Source organism: Lutra lutra, chromosome 10 (assembly GCF_902655055.1).
Source record: "Lutra lutra chromosome 10, mLutLut1.2, whole genome shotgun sequence".
Classification (NCBI taxonomy): domain Eukaryota; kingdom Metazoa; phylum Chordata; class Mammalia; order Carnivora; family Mustelidae; genus Lutra; species Lutra lutra.
This window is the reverse complement of record NC_062287.1, coordinates 38,701,068-38,722,221: the sequence shown is the minus strand read 5'-3', so window position 1 is coordinate 38,722,221 and position 21,154 is coordinate 38,701,068. Positions and strand designations below refer to the sequence as shown.

The window sequence follows — 21,154 nt, the reverse complement described above, 5'->3', positions numbered from 1 at the left end:
ATCATAGCAACTTCGCGGAGGCGTCATTATGCTCATTTCACATCTAATAATGCTAGCCCGCATGTATCCAAGTCTTTCCATATGCCAGGCACTCTGCGAAGGTCATGTGTTATCTCACAAGGAGGAAGGCATAACACCATCCCCAAGTCACATAGGAGACACAGCCAGGGAAGCGACACAACTTGTCCTCCGAGGGCTTCTTACAAGCATCAGACTGCCCCCCTGCTCCGCGATGTGCCCAGCGGGGTTCCATGCAAGGACTAACATCCTGGGGCCTGTCAGCCACTGCAGGCCAGAATGAAGGTGCTAAGGAGCCCCCCGCCACGGGCATTTCCCTCCAACAGCTTTGTTGAGCTAGAACTCCCACACTCCCTACTCCTCCCCTTTGCAGCATAGGATTCCAAGTGTTTCAGCATATTCACAGAGTTGTACACCCCTCCCTTCCGTGAATGTTAGAGCATTTGTGTTTCCCCCCAAAAGAAACCTCTCGTACCTTCATCATCATCCCCCTGGCTCCTCTGTCCTCACAGATTGAGGCAGCCACTAATTTACTGTCTTTGCTGTGAGTTTGCTTATTCTGGGCACTTTGTACAAATGGAATTGACTTTTTATGTGACTTTTTTTTATGTGACTTTTTATGACTCACTTCTTTGGATCAGTGTCATGTGCTCAAGGCTCATCCTTGCATGTGCCGTGTACTTCATTTCTTATTGTTGCCAAATCACACCCCACTGTCAGTCCGCACCACATTTCACGCATCCATTCCTGAGTTGATGGGCACGTAGGCTGCTTACACTTTGCACCTCTTTTCAATAATGCTGCTATGGACAAATGCTCATGTGCAAGTTTTTGCGTGGACCTAAGTTTTCCTTTCCTGTTGGCATTTTTTCACAGGCCTCTGAGATAATGTTAAAGATGATCATTTGAACTTGACCTTCAGTGCTGTTGGGAAGAGAAGAGGATTTTTTTAGGATTTTTTTAGAGTACTGAATGATAGAAGATAATACTGGTTGGCATGGTTCTGGGCACACGGTAAGGGCATGAATAAATGCTTCCTGAGAAAACTACTCTTTGGAAAATTAAAATGCATTGGACTTGTATTGCAGACAAAGGAATAAATTTATCCTAAAGCAAGTAAGTCAAATGCATGACAGTAGTTTAAAGAAATTGCTTCTCAGATGCCTTTGAATGTCTTCTTTTAGGCCACGTACATTTAACCAGAATGGCCCACCTTCCCAGTCCAACTTCACTCCCCGACACGGCAGACCATGCTTTTTTCATTATAGGGGGTAATAATTGATGAGAATAATTCATATCTTTTTAAAAAAAAATCACTATTTTCATTTGTTAGATGTATGCCCTTTATACAATATTTACCATGTTTCCATTTAGCATTTAGTTAATAGCTGCATTTCTATTTGTTATCTTAGATAACCAAGCTCAGGTGATATTTACAATATCCTGCTCAGGATTATTAACAGTTTTTTGTTTTATTCTGTTTATGTGTTAAAAAAAAAACAAAACATGGGACGCCTGGGTGGCTCAGTGGGTTAAGCCGCTGCCTTCGGCTCAGGTCATGATCTCGGAGTCCTGGGATCGAGTCCCGCATCGGGCTCTCTGCTCAGCAGGGAGCCTACTTCCTCCTGTCTCTCTGCCTGCCTCTCTGCCTGCTTGTGATCTCTCTCTGTCAAATAACTAAATAAAATCTTTAAAAAAAAAAAAAACAAAAACAAAACAGCTAAGCACCAGCGATAAAAGAAATGTGATTTCCCAGAGGGGAGGCGGGTGGGGGGATGGGTGAAATAGGTGATGAGGATTAATGGGGCGCTTGTCGTGATGAGCGCTGGGTGATGCATGAAATTGTTTTATTTGTACCCTTTTATTTGTATCGGACTTCCTCTTCCATCTTGATGTTTTCCTCATTTGTCTGATGACTCTTGGCTGTCCACTCATATTTGAGAATGGTTGTTGGAGGTGGATGGTGTGAGTTTCTTTGCCATTGTATAGGAGATTCATTTTTCTAGTAAGTGTCTCCCTTGAACAGGAAGACTATAGAAGAGCTCTGTGTATGTGTGGGTAGGCCATCTAAGAAGGGCAGTAATTAGAGAAGATTGACTTTTGGGTTGTTGGGCAAGGATCTGGCTATTTGGCTTGCTTACCAAGTATCAGAATGAAGAGGACCACACTGAGGCAACAGTATTCTTTCCAGAAGTTCCTTCAGTTTATTTATGGAAATTCTTCTCTGTCTTTCTTCTGAGTGTGCATCCAACATGAGGTAGCCATATTGAATTAACATTGAAATTCTTATTGTCTAAAGGACCACGTGCTTAACGCTTTGAAACAACACTGTTTAGAAAGCTTCTTTTAATATCTTCTTTCATTAAGATGGAAATGTTAAAAAAAAAAGAAAGACATTCTTATTGCAAAACTTACTTGTTATTCTTCTTTGAAGGTCTTAATTAGTAATAAAATGTTATCAAAATCTTAGTTGTCTAAATAGTCCTCAAATTTAGAGAGATTTGGGACTCTTTGGTCTTCCCTTATTGTAACCCAAAAAAAAAAAGAGGCACCTGGGTAGCGGACTCGGTTGAGCATCCAACTCTTGATTTTGGCTCAGGTCATGATCTCACGGTACTGGGATCGAGACCCCACTAGGGCTCACTGCTCAGTGGGGAGTCTACTTAAGGATCTCTCTCTCTCTGCTCCTCCCCCTCACTTGTGTGCTCTCTCTCTCTTTCTAAAATAAATAAATAAAATAAATCTTTAAAAAAAAAACAACCAAAAAGATTTTAGGCATATGTTTTCAAGAACCTGAACTTTGGTTCACGATGTCCTTAATAATGAAAACCCTTTAAGATTTTCAGAAGTAATTAACTCAATTCCTCTTGTTCTGGGCTGACATCTTTAAACCTTTTGTGGACATCTTAAGATTATGCACTTCCTCCCTCAGTAGAACATTTCCATACTTATTAGACTGTTGGGAATTTCTTTTTTACATCTGACCTGTTCCACTTTGAGCTTGTCTTCTTTCTTTTGTCTCCTGACATTTTTAAGGAGAGTGGAACAACCTGGAAGCATTCACATAATTACCTAAAGAAGTTACTACTCCATTGTCTGACTTTTGAAAACTGCCAAGAGCTATTATCATTAAAGTTGAATAATGTCATAGGATGATAATTAATTTGATCCTTAACTGTTCAGTGTCATTTCCCTTCACGAAGATGCAATCAAATATAATATGTATTATACTGGTTGGGAACATGCGGTTTCATGTTGGTCAGACCTTAGTCTCTATCCTGGCTTTTCCACTTGCTAGCTAGGTCCCCTGAGGTACTTTGCTTAACTTTCTTAGGACTCGGTTTCCTCTTTTACGGATTGGGAGAATAATGCTGCCTCCCTTGTATGACTGTGGGATTTAAACAAAATACTGGCCCCACACATACTATGTGCCCTATAACTATTTGTTTTTATTGTTTATTAACTACAATGGACCTATTTTATTAAAGCTGAGCAATGAGATATTATGTAGTAGATAATTATCCTTTTGAATTATCTAAGAGAAAAATTGTCATTCCCATTACTCCATGTGGCCAAATTTGAAAGCAATGATGAGGATTTCATTTATTTATTTTTTAAATATTTAAGTCCAGAAGAAAAGAAAATACATTGAGTGTCTTTATAAACTTTAAGTAAAATTTTTAAAAAATTTTATTTATTTATTTGCAAGCAAGAGAGAGAACACAAGAAGGGGAGGGCCAGAGGGCCCTCTGCCAGAGGGCAGACTCCCCACTGAGCAGTGAGCCTCATGTGGGGCTCAATCCTGGGACTCTAGGGTCATGACCTGAGCTGAAGGCAGAAGCTTAACTGACTGAGCCACCCAGGTGCCCCAAACTTTAAGCAATTTTTATTCTTAATTACCTCTGGCTCTGCTCTTTTCACAAAGTTAAGTGACCTTAAGTCTTGCTGAGGGTCACTGTGAAAGATATTCAGACAATGATGCTTGTTGAGCGGCAGCTCTCAACTACCACTGGCAAAGTGGCTCTCGGAAGTCATTGGAATAATTCTTGGAACATTTTTTTTCTCTGCATTGGATGTCCATTAATGGAGCCTAGTAGAAAGGCAAGGTAGCAGTATAGAATAGCAAGCAAGATACAAACCCAAGGGATGAGAGAGCTAGAACTACAGTCAGGCTGCCAAAGGAGGCAAATTCTCGGGGGTGAGAGACCACTGGAAGCAAGAAAGAAACCTCCATATCTTTCTGCTGGTGCCACTCTGTGCTCTCACGGAGGTGGGCTGTTTATGCTCTAAGAATAACAGCTACCCAGCTGGACACCAGAGGATAAAACTGGAACCCTCCAGAAACTAGGGAACATAATCGACACAAGCATAAAATGATTATACAATGACCTCTCACATTTGCTCATTCTGAGATTGTGAACAGACGACTGAGCTAAAAAAAATCTACTAAAGGATTTTTAGTAGACACAAACAATGTTATTCTAAAATTTGTATAGGAAAATAAAGGAAGTAAAATAGCTAAAACAATTTTGTACTAGAGAATAAAACGGTAGAAATTAGTAGACCAAATATCAAGACGTATGCCATAGCTACAGTAATTGGGGCAGTGTGAGCGCTGGGGGATGAATAGACTCATAGATGAGTGGAACAGAGAACCCAGAAATAGACCCACAGGTAACCCCGGATGGTGTTTAACAAAGGTGCAAAAAGAAGTCAATGGAGGAAAGAGAGCCTTTTCATTAAATGGTGCCAGAGTGGGTGCCTGGGTGGCTCAGTCTGCTTCTCCCTCAGACCCCCCCGCCATGCTCTTTCTCTCATTCTCTCAAGTAAGTAAATAAAATCTTAAAAAAAAAAAAAAAAAAAAGATGGTGCCAGAGCAATTGAACATCCATGTGGGGAAAATAAATCTTGACCTAAGTGTCACACCTTAAACAAAAGTTAACTCAAAATGGATCATGGACTTGATGTAAAACGTAAAAATAGAATTTTATTTTTTTACTACTCATTTATTTATTTATTTTTAAACTTTTCTTTTGGATTTTTAATTTTTTTTTTTATTTATTTGGCAGACAGAGGTTTGGTCGTTTTTTTGTGTTTATCTCTTATGTCCAGTGGCTTTTATTCTCAGGTTGTACTAAGAGATGCTTTTTACTTAAAAAATATGAAGTTTTGGGTGCCTGGGTGGCTCAGTTGGTTAAGCAACTGCCTTCGGCTCAGGTCATGATCCTGGAGTCCTGGGATTGAGTCCCGCATCGGGCTCCCTGCTTGGCAGGGAGTCTGCTTCTCCCTCTGACCCTCCCCCTTCTCATACTCTCTCTCTCAAATAAATAAATAAAATCTTAAAAAAAAATATGAAGTTTTGGTAACTATTTACTTATAATCAAATCATAACTACATATTAATGCTGTTGTCATTTCAGGAAACTCATTCTCCTCTCACAAGTTTAATTACCGACTTTATCTTTTTAGTTAAAACGATGCAGTGCTATATTCAGGAATTGTCCGTACATCAATATCATTCTTGACTTCTGTTCCTCAACCCATTAAATGTTTCTTGATACCTTGCTGTGTTCAGAAGGGACTTTTAAATTGAGTTCAGTGGCCGCATTCCATGCATGACGCTTCCTCTGTTCTGACTCGTAAGGTCTGAAGAAAAAAAGGACCTTCATATTTCAGAAGTGAAATACCATTCCATGTTCTCCCCAGTGGTGATTTGTCTCCTCTCCTTGTTCAGTGTTAACAGCTGAGCTGATTGGATTCCTTTCACCTTTTTTATGACAGCAGTTAATCTTCAATCATTGTCTCTTTTTAATGTTCCCATGTTGAGGCGCCTTGGTTCCAAGCACAGTGCTCATCAGATCAGCAGCTTGGGTCCCTCATAGGAGTCAAGGATCAATGTGAAGGGAGTGGGGAGGAATGTGTGAGAAGAAATTCTGTCCGATGTCTGCAGATTGTGTATCTGAGTCTCCGACATGGATCACTGAGCTGGAAATGACGATGTGTGGCTAGCTCAGTCTGAAAACATGGCTACTGACTTCTCCAACTTCTTTACCAAGACACCTTTGAGGACAGCAGAGTGTGAGTGTGTTTTCCCAGGGATCCGTAGTATAACCCCATTTGAAATCCTTAAGCTCAAAATTTCCTGAAGGCATTGTGCTGTATTTTAAAAATTCATGTGTTTTTTTGGATCTTAGAGCATAATATTTTTTTCAAATATCAAGTAGCATTTTCAGTTACCATCTCCAGCTGAGACTGACTAGCTGTTTACCAGTCCCACCTCCTTTTCCTGGGCATAGAGAAGTTCTCAATCCATGAGGCTTTCTTGCAATCAGTAGCATAGGGACAATTGGTTAGGTCCCAGGCAATGGGATGTGGGTGGCAGTGATGTCCCCCTCTTCTAGGACTGGCCATAGAACTACATACAATGTTACTCATGCTTTCTCTTTCTCTTCCAGTGACCATGGAAGTTAGGTGTTTAGCATGATAGGGACACAAGATGCAAAGGGCCAGGATCCTGGAGTCTGCACCTAGGGGAGAGGGTCCCACTGTATGGGACTTTGTGACTCGGACAAGAAATAAACTTCATTATGTGACATCGCTAAGACTTTAGGGATAGTTTGTTATAGCAGCTATAGTACTTGTCTTGACTAATATGAGTACCATATTTTGGTGCCAGCTGTTCTCATCCAGGTACCGTTTCCTGGGGTTAATTTTGAAAATGGACTGAATTGAAGAATGACAACCTTATCAGATTTAGTATCTAGGCCATCTCTTCTTTCTTGCTGTGATAAGACTCCTAGACCTCAAGCTCACAATAATATGTGGATATCAAAAATTGTTGTTCTTTTCTTTCTTTCTTTTCTTGGAACATATCCTTCATAGATATGGGTGGGGGTAGGGGAGTCTTAAAGGAGTCAGTCATCACCATATTTACCAAACGCAAAAAACTAGGATTTGTAACTCTTTCCCTTAAGCCAGTTCTCAATATTTTTCCCAATTTTCTATGGCCATGACAAGAATGAAACCCTTGAGGGCTCTCTCTTGCCATTTTCAGGCTTTTTGTATCCTAGACAGTTTCCTCAGCCACTCATTCCACCAACAATCTCTCATCAGCATTTCTCAAATTTTCGTTATCTCCAAACTACTTAATGGCTTACTCAGTGTACCCTTAGACCATTAATTCTAAGTGAGTAGAAAGAGACATGATAAGTATTTAAATTATAAAAGTGGAACATAATATTAATGGTAAAGATAATTGTTTCATGTCAGTGGAAGAAAAATGATCTCTCTGCTAACATTTCACTAAGCTTTGGTTCAATAATTAAGCATTAGCTTCTATATGTGGTATGTTTCTTCCCTGATTCTTTATTGCTGGTAACTTGAAGGATTAAAATTAAAATTATAGGTGATTGAGAATTTCAGCAGATGTTTGAAGTCTCCATCTGATAATTCTGGACATCCAGGTCTACATGGACCCAGAACTTACTGGAGAGATTTAATGAGGATAGGACCTTAAAAACCCTTGAGTCCACAAGGGAACTGAGACCTGGTGGATTGACTAGGTCTAGTTAGGGGTAGTGATGGATAAATTCCTAATCTGCTCTTTGACTGCATTGCGTTCTGTTGAACAATTCCTCATGTCTCATTGCAGCATCTTGATGTGGCTTTTAAACATACCCACAATTTCTTTTTTTTTTAAGATTTTATTTATTTATTTGACAGATCACAAGTAGGCAGAGAGGCAGGCAGAGAGAGAGGGGGCGAAGCAGGGTCCCTGCTGAGCAGAGACTCCGATGTGGGGCTCGATCCTGGGACCCTGAGATCATGATCCAAGCTGAAGGCAGAGGCTTTACCCCACTGAGCCACCCAGGTGCCCCTACTTTGTTTCTTCTAATGAGAAAGAAAATCATCAAATATTGGGAATGAGTCCAATTCCTAGTGACCAAGGCATTTGGCCCCCACCTTGTTTTCCTTTGTCTTAATGCTCACACCTGATCTTCACCATTGAAAACTGGCAGTAGTCCATCCCTGCAGTGATAAAGCCAGGCTTGTCAGGACAAATGAGGGTATTGCTGAGATGCCCCATGTGCTTGAAATGATAGACATGGCCTCTGTCGGCATTATCAGTGTCATGGAGGGATTTCCCCGCCCTTATTTCTCAGCTCCTGAGAGCACATTTCCCTCTGCCAACCAGCATTTGTCAGTGGGGGAAAAGCAGGGTCTTATATTCCCAGCCCCCTTGGTGACAGAACATGCTACACTCGGTAACTGCAAGGTGATCACAGTATAATTTTCACTGCTTCCTTAAACGCAAAATTGCAATCAGGAGGGGCTATGCTAGACGGCTAATTCATCTCTGAAAACCTAGCAAGTGTGGGTCTACCTTTGCTACTCTTCTAGATTTGCAAGAATCTGGACCTCTGTCAGAATTGAGCACAACACATCTCCTGTCTATATAATGGCTCCAAAATTATTAATTAATTAATTTTTAAAGATTTTCTTTATTGATTTGTCAGAGAGAGCGAGCAAGCACAAGGAGGGGGAGTGGCAGGCAGAGCGAGCAGCAGGCTCCCTTCTGAACAGGGAGCCCGATGTGGGACTCGTTCCCAGGACCCTGGCATCATGACCTGAGCCAAAGGCAGATGCTTAACTGTCTGAGCCACCCAGGACACCCAGGTGTCCCCCAAAATAAATTAAAAACCTCTTCTGTTATGGGTTTTCTGTACTACAATAACCGAAAGTCAAGCAGCACTTCCTTTGTACATGTGTCATACAGCATTAGCTGAAAGGGGAACTTGCTCCCGGCATGCCATGTGTGATGCTGTCTTCCACACCACACGCTGCCGGTACTATGTGATTTCTGACACCATCTTTTAATACAGAGCAGTCATCAACACTGGGTGATACCACTAGTACAAACACCTAAAGACGGTGACCTGGGCAACATGAGGACTGGAACCCTGAGGGGTCTTGTCTTCCCCCAATGACAAAATTCATCTATTATATAGTGAAAACTATGACCATGGTCTGAGAGCACACTACAGATAACATGCATGAAGGAGGTCTCGTGAAAGACAATGTAGGAAGCAGTGGCTCTTCCATTAAATTAATTCCGATTTCCAGGTGTCCATAGTTAAATATTCCTAGCTAGTTCTGCAAAACGATCATCTTGACAGTCCCTCCCAACAGTTCTAGATTCCCGTTCTTGATTTTTACTGGGCTCCCTTTATGACGTGTACTGTGATGCACTTTGACAATGGGTAGCTTCTCAGAACAGCCGAGAATATTCTCCTCTGTGAGGGGCTTCCCCCAAACTACTGAATGTATGACTCTTCGATAAGCAGGGAAACTTTAGGGATCAAAAATTCAGGAAAGAAAAAAAAATTCAGGAAAGTACTCTCAGACATCAGGACTAGATATCATGGTTTAAATGGCTACTTCCTTTTATGCTTTTTTTTTTTTAGATTTTATTTGACAGAGACAGTGAGAGAGGGAATACAAGCAGGGGGAGTAGGAGAAGGAGAAGCAGGCTTCTGGCTGAGCAGGGAGCCAGATGTGGGGCTCTATCCCAGGACCCTGGGGTCGGGACCTGAGCCGAAGGCAGACACTTAACTACTGAGCCGCTGAGGCACACTTCCTTTTATGCTTTTTGGACAGAAATGGACGACTTGCCTTCTAGGTCATAGATAATTTTTTAAACAATGGGTAGAAAAGTATAACCTGAGTTTTTTTTCTACAAAACTTACTGAGTTCATATAAAACATGAAGACATCAAGGCTTGTGAGAAAGGCTTTCCAGTTTTTTCCTTTTTATTAGACTTCACATGAACGACCAGGAGCTCCTGAATATGATGTTAAGGTTGGAGTGATTCATAGATTTTTTACAAGACCATCAGACTTGGCGGTCTTTGCTCTACAGGATCGCAGCCTGCTGGGTTAGCATATGGAAGAGAGCTAGCTCCAGTCATTAAACAAATAGGCATGGCATGCTGAGGTTTGTTTAAAAAGCATGACTTTGCCCGTATGCTTGAAGATTTCAGTATGTGCCAGAGCTCTAATATGGGCTTTTCCTTGTAATTCTTCTCAATTCATAACTCATTCAAGCAAATGTTTTTCAGGCATCTGCTGTGTGCCCAGCCCGCCTCTGGGCACTGGGTTTTTAGTAGTGAAGACAATTGCCCACATCACCTCGTCTGCGAGCTTACATTCTCTAAGGGTGGACAGAGAAGAAACCAAGCAATGAATACATGTAGTATGCTTGCAGAACTCCCAGTGTAGCGGAGACACGGACACAGAAACTGGATTACCAAACCATGTGGAAAGGGTGACGATAAACCCAAAGTCCTCTGCTAGTGCCAAAGACACAGCACACTCTGGAGAGGGGAGAGGATGGATGGGAAGGCTTTCTGGTAGAACACCCAGACTGAGTCTTACCAATAGCTAAGGGATGGCAGGAAAACATGGGGGAGTAGGGGTAGAAGAAAATAGTCTCAACCTGACGTGATGGAGTTATGCAGGTGATCAACAGAAAACGGGCCATATGTTTGTGCAGCGACCGGCACCTTGGCATTACTGTAACTTGGAAGGGAGGCAAGGGAGTGACGCCTGCCAGTGAATGACATTAAGGAGCGTGGTCTCTATACAGCAGAGAGGTTGGGGAAGGAGAGAAGATTTAAGACAGGAGAGTGATGGTATCATCACTTGTTCTTTGCCCTTCTGGAGCGCTGTGAGGAGCTGGAGCTACAAAGATACCTAAGACCCTGTGGATCTCTGATCTGAAGGTATTCCTTCTGCCCTGCCCAGTTTTTTGGTCTACCTTCTTGTTCTGCTCTAGACCTGCTCAGCCTGATCCACATTCAATATTCCTCTCCGCTTAGAGCCAGCGGGGATGGGGGTGGGGTGTTCCTGTGTCCCGGCCTCATCCTTTGACCCAGCTCAAGATCCAGGGTGGAGGAGAACGAACTTACTCCCTAATTCCTTGGTAAGATTCATGTTTTAGCATTAGTTTGAAAATCATTCTATCATCTGGGACCCGTGGTCCTTTGCTTCATGGCACTAGAAAACTTTGACTTTGAAGACCTTCGGAAAAGACCTGATTCTCTCCCACTGTTTAAAGCCTTCAAACAAATCCATCCTTAAAAGGAAAATTCGAATCAAGCCAGTTTTTAACGTGTGAACCACACCAATCTATGTGCAAAATTCTGAGACCCATGCGTGCATGTTAGAACCACCACTCTCTTCTGCATAAAAAAAATCTACAATTAATTTTACGAAGTGGCTCTATTTGTTTTCCTTCAGCTGGCATTCTGTGGGTCTTTTCATTTGCATTATCTCTCTGTACCTAGTTCCAGCCCTTCTCTGCTGGTTTATTGTCTTTGTCTTCCCATTTCTTCTGTTGCTTGCTAAAAGCATGTACCCCTAAGGCTTTTTAATTTTATTCCCCTTTATTTCTCTCGCAGTCCTCCCTTTACTATTCATATAATAAATATAGTAAATACTATTCATATTCAAAGAGTAAAACCCTTGCTTTTTTTTTTTTTTTTCCAGTTTATTTGAGAGAGAGCACACACAGGAGTGTGTAAGGGGCAGAGGGAGAGAATCTTGAAGCAGACTCCCTCCTGAGCATGAAGCCTGACGCAGAGCTCCATCTCACCATCCAGGAGATCATGACCTGAGCTGAAACCAAGAGTTGGATGCTCAACCGACTGAGGCACCCAGGTTGCCCAAAACCCATCTTTTTCCTAACACTATGGTCCCACTTTCTGTGTACCTTGTATCATTTCAAAAGCATTATTTTTATGGAGCTGCAATCAAAAATTAATTTTATGTATTTCTTCCCAAATTATTAACCTTTAGCATAATGACAACGTAATTAATATGATCTTCATTGTATTCTAGGTTACTGTGTCACAACTTATTTCCTTATTGTTGAACATTTAGGTTGTTCCCAATTTTTCACTACTAAAATGTTGCCAGTGCACCTTTGGGCAAAGAGTGTTTCTCTTCTCATGAACTATGGTATGCCCTTAGGCTAGGTTCACAAGAGGAGGATTATTGATATAAAGGTACAAATCTTTATGATCTTTGATTTGGTGAGTTGGCATAACACAAGCAAAATTATCAAAGTGTAACTGATACATATTCTTGACCTGGAGTGTGGTAAATTAAATCACAGACATAACATCTGCAGACTGCTTGCTAATTCTGCATTTACTCCGTAGGAAGATCAGGTCACGGTTTTGATTATGTCCCTTCATTTTTAATCAACCTCTCCTCTTAAATCTTAGGGGCTCATGATACCAACTTCGAAGGCTGAAGATCACATGACAAAGAACTAAACACATAGACTGATTAAGATGAGAATATACTAGTGCCATTTTCAGCTTATGACATTCGTCAATATCATTTAATCTTGAGAAGATGAATTCATTTAAAAAGGCATTTGCAAGCAAAATAATTATATTTTATTGAAAATTCAGAAGAGTTACAGTACTTTAAGACAGCTTTTTTCCATAGTGTAAAGAAAAATAACTTAAAAAGAATTGACTCAAGTACAATGATTTTTAGTTTTCAAACTCACAAAACAAAATCATTTTGAAAAACACAAAAATCCACAGCTTAATTTATTCACGGTATAAGCATTTACTTTCCTAACTGTTATCAATAAAACACTAATGGAATCATTTTGGGAGTGATCTTTCAACAATCATTTTTCGGTCCCAATTTAAATGGTATGTTAATATCAGTATCCAATTCACATGGATTACTGGTGTGTGTGTGTGTGTGTGTGTGTGTGTGTGTGTGTACACACACGTAAGAACTAGCTAATTTTAATATGGCATTTCAAGAATGAGAATAAGTCGTCATTTCATTTATCATAGGGTAATAGCATTTCCAGTCATTTCTTCAGCATGTTTTCTCATCTCCTAGGTGAAAACCAACCACTTTTATTAAGGCGTTTAGCTGAGTAAGCACTAGGGGCATAAAGAAGATTATCCATAATAGTGCCAAAGTCTTAACTATTATAGTCAGCCATTTAGTGTCAGGAAGGTTCTTGTTACACCTTTTAGATCGAAGTTCTCAGATTTTCTTAGGAAGGGGGAACCTAGTTCAGCTGAAATGAACAAGACACACTCATTTAAAGAAAAACAAAACTCATTTTACATGATCAATGGTCTGTGTATTTACCAAATTGTATTCCTCAACAGAAAATACCCATTGGGCCACCCATCTGCCGCAGCTAGATGTGGCCCTAATGCAGAACTTTAATTCACAGTCCCATTAATATTTTTATAGTGCTTTGCAGGTAGACAGCTTTCCTGTAACTATTCTGAAAATACTGAATGAAATTCGGCCCTATTAGGAAATTTACTACATGCACATTGCATAAAATGCTTATAAAAACATTCAGTGCGTTGCCTACATGAGAGGCAAAAATGGTTGGAGAATCCAGCAAGGACAGAATTAAAACATCACGTGGCATTGGCTGATCCCGTATCCTTTTTTAGTCGGTAACATCATACAAATTGGTCTTTCACCAAGGAAAAACCCTAGTTCTTATTTAATTGTGGAGAGATCTGACCAGGTGGGGAAAAGAAGATCCTCTGATAAAAAAAAAAAAATTCGAGAACCAGTGTTTTGACAAGTTGACTCAAACTGGTGACATGGTTTTGAAGGTCAGGGACTAATGATAACTGACTTAGGACAGAGGTCAGCAGAGGTCAGTGAAGCTTTCCTTTCCCTCCCCCATGTCAGTGGTAGAAAAGGCTCTCAGGCACCCGATCCACTTTCAAAGAAGAGGGCTCTTGATGGTGCCAGATGAAACACAGCAGTCGTCCGAGCCATAATGTAATGGACTGAGATACCAGACACAAAGTTTGACAGGTGCAATCATTCTCATTTTTCCAGGCCCCAAAATAAAAGCAACAGCTGGCCCCATCAAAATATCTTCTCCCAAAATCTTTAAAAAAAAGTTGTGACTCATTAAAACTAAATTTTTCAGAGGAAAAATATTGCCACTGATTTTTTTCCCAAATAAAATACATCATCAAAAACCCTTAAGTAAGGGCGCATTTATGCTTTACACCTAAACAGTTTCTTGTTAAGGATTAAGACTAGTCTCTACCGGTTTTAACCCCTGCTTTCACCATTTCCACTTTTCTCTGGTATTTAAAGTGTCGATGAGTAAGGGGACCAAGTACTGGCTGTGGATGCAGCACCCACTGCATAAGGAAGCCTGGCTGATAGTGCGCTCAATGTTTCGTTCATGCTCAATCTCGAATTTATTTATTGCTAGGATCAACTATTCAGAATTTATTGAATTTGATGAATTAATAAGGAAAATAAACAGGTCAAAGTATAAAAATAAAATTTCACGCATAGACTAGAAATATCTGAGGACAGCTGACAAAATAATAGTGCTTTCTATTAAATAATGGTTTTCAAGTCATTTTATACCAAGTTATACATTTAAAAAAAACCCTAATTTATTCTTAGAAACACGTTATATAACAGTTTCAATGATGATTACTCTTCCTATAACTTCTTCCACATTCTCTCAGTATGACTAAAAGCTCAATAGAACAGATTTGGTATAAAAGTATCACAAACAATTATTGGTGACATCTAATGTAAATGTTTAAAAAAAGTTTGATTCTTATGAATTTGTACAAAAATAAAGCTTCTGATATTTTGTTAGAATTGTATTTGATGACTCATTAATGATGCAAAGCAAAAAATACTTAAACTAAGTTAACATTTACATATAAAAATATAGAATACATACACTACAGTGATCTTGATGATATATTACAAATTAAGAGTCCCATCAGCCTGATTAAAAAGTTCAACATCTTTGAAAGTATGAGTTTTTTAAAAAGTCAAGATTCTTCATGTTTTAAAAGTAAAATTTTTTTCATTTTTCAAGTCAACTGAGCCTGTTTTGGTTAATAACTGGGCTTGATGAATCTGGGGCAATAAAAGGCATTTCTTTGGAAGAAACCTGGAGTGTCTCAAGATTTAGTAATCTATCACTGCCTTGATTTTTCCTCAGCATACATTTCTTTATAGTCTTTTTTTTTATTCTGCCCATTCAGATCAGTAAAAGGCCACAGGGCTGGAAGGAATACACAAATCCTGTATTTTGTCAGATGCCTATGTTCTGCTATTGAGAAAGACGGTGCATACAAAACCCAAAGAGGGAGGAACTAATACGGAGAGTCCGAGCCAGAGAGTACTGGGTACCTTCTACCAGCCAGCAGTTAAACCAGCATGTGATTTCTCTTTAAAAAACAAAACAAACAAACAAAACAAAAACTTCCTTCTCTTGTTGGGATTTATATGGCTGTAACACAGGCTTTCTAGAGTTCTCTGATCCTTATGGTCAGGTCGCACAGAGTACAGAGATCCCTGGTTTTCCGAGTAGTAAAATATAACTAAATAGATGCAACACTAATGGCTAAACTGGACCTCATTTATTCTTTTTCCTGGATGTGATGCAAAAAACAAAAAAATCCTAGATTGGGGATCAAAAGATCACGTTCTCTTGCTTGACCTCAAAGCTGAATGGTCTTGACCAAGTTACCTGAACCTTTCTAGGCATTAATTTCCTTAGGTAAGAAATAAGGGAATTATGCTGGATAGCCCTTAAAGTCTCTTTCACATCTGACTGAGACACAGAGTCGAGACCTCACACAGTGCCTCAGAGTTTTCGTCGTGCAGATCAACGACCATGAGAGAATCATGCAGCATAATTCCGGTTGTAGGGACTTCTGATGCTTACATCAGGTTTAATGAGTTTTCTATCCTTCCAGGGACAAATCGTTAAGTATTTGGCTCTCTAGTAAAAACGTGATTAAGACATTTTTACATTATACACAAAGTACACTTTGATATTCACCGAGATAGTGAGAAGACTTTGTTAAGTAGGTCCTTCTTTGATTCTCTTATTGTTAGAATCCTGTTCCCTCCTCAACTAGGTGGGGAAAGAGGAGCATGGGTCAAAAAGAGAATCTTGGTTAGAGTATTTCTGATTGAATGAAGAATAGTGGAAGTCTTTTTATTCTTGAATTTTTCTACATTTTAATTTTAAAAATTTTTAAAACTAAATATTTTGAAATTATTGCAAATACTTAAAACCAATAATCTGTCATGATTTACCACTATCAGTAAAGAACTATAGTTTACTACTAAAATGCCATTATTGTACCAAAAGAAAAGAAAATTTGGTTCTATTTATAAGCTCACTGCAATATATTCTACTAGTTCTTATTGGTATCATTTCCAGAGTCAAGAGAAAAGGAGAAGACTCACAGTTCTGTTTCCACTATTTCAAACCAGATGTAAAGCATGTTGAATTCAAATTTAGAGAAGGATTTTGTGGAGCGCCAGCTGTAACTTTAGGAGTAGGATAAATGATTTCTTCAACAGTTACATATGTACCTAAGAAGAAACCAACAACTCCAGTGAACGCTATGGAAATATTTTTCAGGATCATCCATATATTGTAGTGTTCCTTAGAAAATGTAAGAATTTCAACCAGAGGTGGTAGGATCAGGGCCAACGTGCTGCTGCTCACGGCTCCAACAAAGGAAATCACAATGTCCAAACGAGGAATCAGAATCGCTCCAGCACCTAGAAAAAGAAAATACATATAATCCTTAATTAAATACCTAATATTTAAATGAAAACTAAATGCAGACAGTGGGTATGATAACTCTACTTTCTTTTGTAACTTTTCTGAGTTATTTCCAGATGAAATTTAAAAAAAAAAAAAAAGTACCACTACTTCTGACCGATTTTCTTCCAAACTACTGGCAAGCTTTCTCAAAAGCTCTGATCTCGTACTTTCTTAGTCCTACTTACCCTTCTCTTGCTGAAGGTATCAACAGAGGATATGTGAAAACTAAGACTCGGATTCCTTTCTCCAACGTCACTGATCAACTTGCTCAGGGTTTGGAGTGGCCACCAGAAATAACGCTAGAGTCTGCTCACGGGCAGGCTATGTCAGCTATGCCCTCCCCCCCCCCCCCCCCCCCCCCCCAATAAACTATGAGGATTCTGTCACCACAGTTCTGGCTTTGAGGACTCCATTGACATGTGCATTGGCTCTCCCTAACTTGTCTCCTAAAGCTATCATCTCCCCTCTGATCTTTTTATCCCTCTCTTTTTAAGATTTTTATTTATTTTTAGAGAGAGGGAGAGAGAGAGAGACTGTGCACATGCGTGCGTGAGCGGGGGAGGGGCAGAGGGAAAGAAACTCAAGCAGGCTCCCAGATGAGCATCAAGTCCAATGTGGGACTCGATCTCAAAACCCTGAGATCATGACCTGAGCCAAAATAAAGAGTTGGGCGCTCAACCGACTAAGCCACTCAGGGGCCCCATCCCTCTCTTTTTATTCCTAAGTTTACATACTTTTGCTTTCCTCATTTCTAGCCTCTTTGTCTCTTGCTGAACTTTCCTGGTGTATATATAATTTAACTTGGGCTCTGGAATGAACGCTTCCATTTCCACTCCTTTATTTTTAGGTTATGGGTTTTTTCCTTCCCCTATATTCTTTTTGTGGCCTCAATGTTTTCCAGGAGGATGTGGTATTAATCTGAAAACTACTAGGTTTCTTGGAAGTACTTGTTATTTATTTAATTTCTTTTGAAAGCTAAAATGCTAAAAATTATTTTGAAATGATGAACCTAGCCTCACACCTAGAGGACTGAAGTGCGGCAAACTTTCCTAAATAAGACACATGACTTTGAAGGAGTTGCAGCTCTAAACTGGAAATGCTTGATAAAGTGGATTCCCTGTTAAATAGATGCTTGCCACATTCTTGTAACATGTTTCTCCAGGGAACCATAATCGTAACTCCCAAACAAACCTAGGACCTTTCAAATTTCATGGACAACATCCATTTCTGAGAGGCCGCCATAGCAAGTCAATCCCTGCGAGTCTGACCCATCTTCCCAAGCTTTTGAGTCCTACTAAGAAGATAGTTTGAAAGGATGATTCAAATGCTAACTAGAGAAAAGGTGTAATGAATATAATGCAGGCTGATGAGCTCAGGACTCTAAACAGCAGTACTACAAACTTGCATTCAGTGTTTGGAGAGGACTGTGGAACACTGCAAGATACCCGAGCTTCACATCCACCTGGGCCTCCACTCTCACTGCCAGTGTCACACAGCCTGCTCTGTGGACACGATGGTCCCATCGGTTGTCCACACAGGCATCCGTCAGGAGCCTGCCCCCAAGCTTATCAAGGGCCCCCAGGGCAGATAAAAAACAGTCCCGTCCTGCATGTCAGCTGGCTTTGACTTTAATTGGGAAACACGAGCCCAAGATTCCAAAGAAGGTCAGCATCTGGCGACACGTCCCAGTGAAGCACAAGGGGATACTCCTCGCTTTGTGTTCTCTTCGTCCAAAGCGCGCTGAAACTATAACCCTCATATACCACCGAGTAACTTTTAACTATTTTTTAAAAATTTTTTCAGTGTTCCAAGATTCATTGTTTATGCACCACACTCAGTGCTCCATGCAATACATGCCCTCCTTAATACCCACCACCAGGCTCACACAACACCCCACTCTCTCCCCTCCAAAACCCCCAGTTTATTTCTCAGAGTCCGCAGTCTCTCATGGTTCGTCTCCCCCTCCGATTTCCCCCAACTCACTTCTCCTCTCCATCTCCCCATGTCCTCTGTGTTATTCCTTATGCTCCACAAATAAATGAAACCAAATGATAATTGACTCTCTCTGCTTGACTTATTTCACTCAGCATAATCTTCTCTAGTCCCACCCATGTTGATATAAAAGTGGGGTATTCATCCTTTCTGATGGAGGCGTAATACTGCATTGAAATATATATGGACCATATCTTCTTTATCCATTCATCTGTTGAAGGGCATCTTGGCTCTTTCCAGAGTTTGGCACCTGTGGCCATTGCTGCTATGAACACTGAGGGTACAGATGGCCCTTCTTTTCACTACATCTGTATCTCTCTTGTGTAAATACGCAGTAGTACAATTGCAGGGTCATAGAGTAGCTCTATTTTTAATTTCTTAAGTATTTTTAAGTAAAAGAGAGAAGCAGGGGGCACCTAGGTGGCTCAGTCATTAAACATCTGCCTTTGACTCAGATCATGGTCCCAGGGTCCTGGGATAAAGCCCCGTGTCCAGCCGTCTGCTCGGCAGGAAGCCTGCTTCTCCCTCTCCCAACCCCTGCTTGTGTTCTCTCTCTCACCGTGTCACTGTCAAATAAATGAATAAAATCTTAAAAAAAAAAAAAAAAAAAGAGGGAGAGAGAGAGAAGCGGCAAAGAAACACTGGCCATTCTGTGTGTCACGGACTCAGCTCCTGAGGAGAGCCCCAGGCTTCTAGGAACAGACTCCTGGTAGCAGATGTGCAGACAGCACTTCGACATAACAATGGCGGCCAGTGCACAGAAATGGGTGAAGTTACTGAACTATCAGAAGTTATTAAATCCCTGTAACATTTTCTTCAAGCTCCTTCAAGTGAACTTCAGTTACTAATTTTCAAAGGAGACACACTTTCAGAATAGAACAGTTTTACATCTAGATAAAAGGATTCGTACTGATATCAGCCTTTTTATTTAGTACAGTTGTCAAAATTCAATAAAAACAATGAGTAAGAAGTATTTCAAAAAGTCATAAAGTGACTTTTTCCTACTGAATGTTTTCTTAGTCATCAGAGTATCGGCTCATTGACTTCACTCCTCATTATGATTTATCTTATTGTTGCTATAATTCATTTAAATGATTACTTTGGAAAAAAGGTCTCATTTACTTTTCCCAGCTTTTTCTTTAGATCTAGGCATAAGTTCCACCCCAAGCTGCTCACTGAAATTTACAGTTGCCCCGAATTTCTAACTCTCTCATTCTCTCGCCTTGATTGGGCCAAGATGTTTACTTGTATCTTCCATGGAAAGCTGACCCATTTCCAGTGGTCCCTGGTTATCACTCTAGGTAATCGTCAGTTCAGTATTAGGATCATCTTATACTTTTGGTTACAACAATAATGGTGACAATTATAACTGCTGGCTACTTTGTTAATATTCTTAAACCCTACAAAATATGCCATAAAAGGAAGTCTTTCTTCATTCCACAGTTGAAAAAAGAGGAGCTTACAGATGGTAGGGAACTTGTCTAAAGACACCAGCAGGTAACTGGTAGGTGTGAACTGTCAGATCAGTGCGGCCCCAAAATGCACACTATTTCCCACTGTACCAAAATCAAGCTGCTTCTCCACAGGTCTCCATGATTACTGCTCCCTGGTGAGGCATTTTATAACGTGAAACCTTAGGAGGAGATTACACACATTCCTTCAAATAGTAAGTAAAATTAGCCACTGAAATTATTAAAGACCAAAACAAAACAAAACCCATTTCTATAGGTAGTCATGGAGATTTAAGCAGTTAAATATACAAAAGTTAGCAGAAATAAAAAACCTGAGGAAAACTGGAACCAAAGTAAAATGTCTATCAATAATATAAGAGTCCCTTATGCATCTGATTTAAATATACTTATATTTTTAACCACTGATGCATTTTCAAAATAATCTGATTAGTTCTTTTAAAGGTAATAGGATCTGCTCTGTTTTTCTTCTACAGTAGTAGAATAACAGAATTTTAACTCAAAAAGTATCTCAGCTATGTAAACAAAACTGATTTTAAAATATTAAAAAATATACTTTAAGTAGCTTCATTATATGACACTCAACAAGAAAAACTGATGATGCTGTAAATGTGTAGTAATACTTACACGTAATAGCAACCAAGAAGGACCTTATGGCAAATTCACAGATTTGTTTCCATTTAGCATGAAATTTGGATGTGATCACAGGGATGATGATCTCTGCCGGAACGTAGAACTGAATTGAATATGTCACAAAGATGCCAAAGGAATATAGAATTTTCACTGACTGATACAACCTGATAAAAAAAATTTCAAAATTCAGTCATTCTTTTTTCCCCCAGATTTACTGAGGTACAACAGGCAACACCGTTAAACAGGTAAAGTGTACAACATAGTATTAAATATACACTGTGACAGGGTTCCCACTATTGAGTTAATTAACACATCAATCACCTCACACGTTTGCTTTTTTTTTTCTCTTTTTGGTGCGAACACTGA

The 21,154-nt window shown here is 39.9% G+C and overlaps 1 protein-coding gene across 2 annotated transcripts in view; it reads right to left on the bottom strand.

Moving 5' to 3' along the window:
- Positions 1-12,457: 12,457 nt before the first annotated feature.
- SLC36A4 (solute carrier family 36 member 4) overlaps positions 12,458-21,154 on the bottom strand; it is a 54,799-nt gene continuing 46,102 nt past the window's right edge. For both annotated transcript variants that reach the window (XM_047691996.1, XM_047691997.1), the window contains 2 exons: positions 20,783-20,952; positions 12,458-16,648 (listed from right to left, as the gene is read on the bottom strand). In XM_047691996.1, the coding sequence (XP_047547952.1) occupies positions 16,341-16,648; positions 20,783-20,952 (478 nt within the window). In that variant the 3' untranslated portion in view covers positions 12,458-16,340. The remainder of the gene's footprint in view (positions 16,649-20,782; positions 20,953-21,154) is intronic.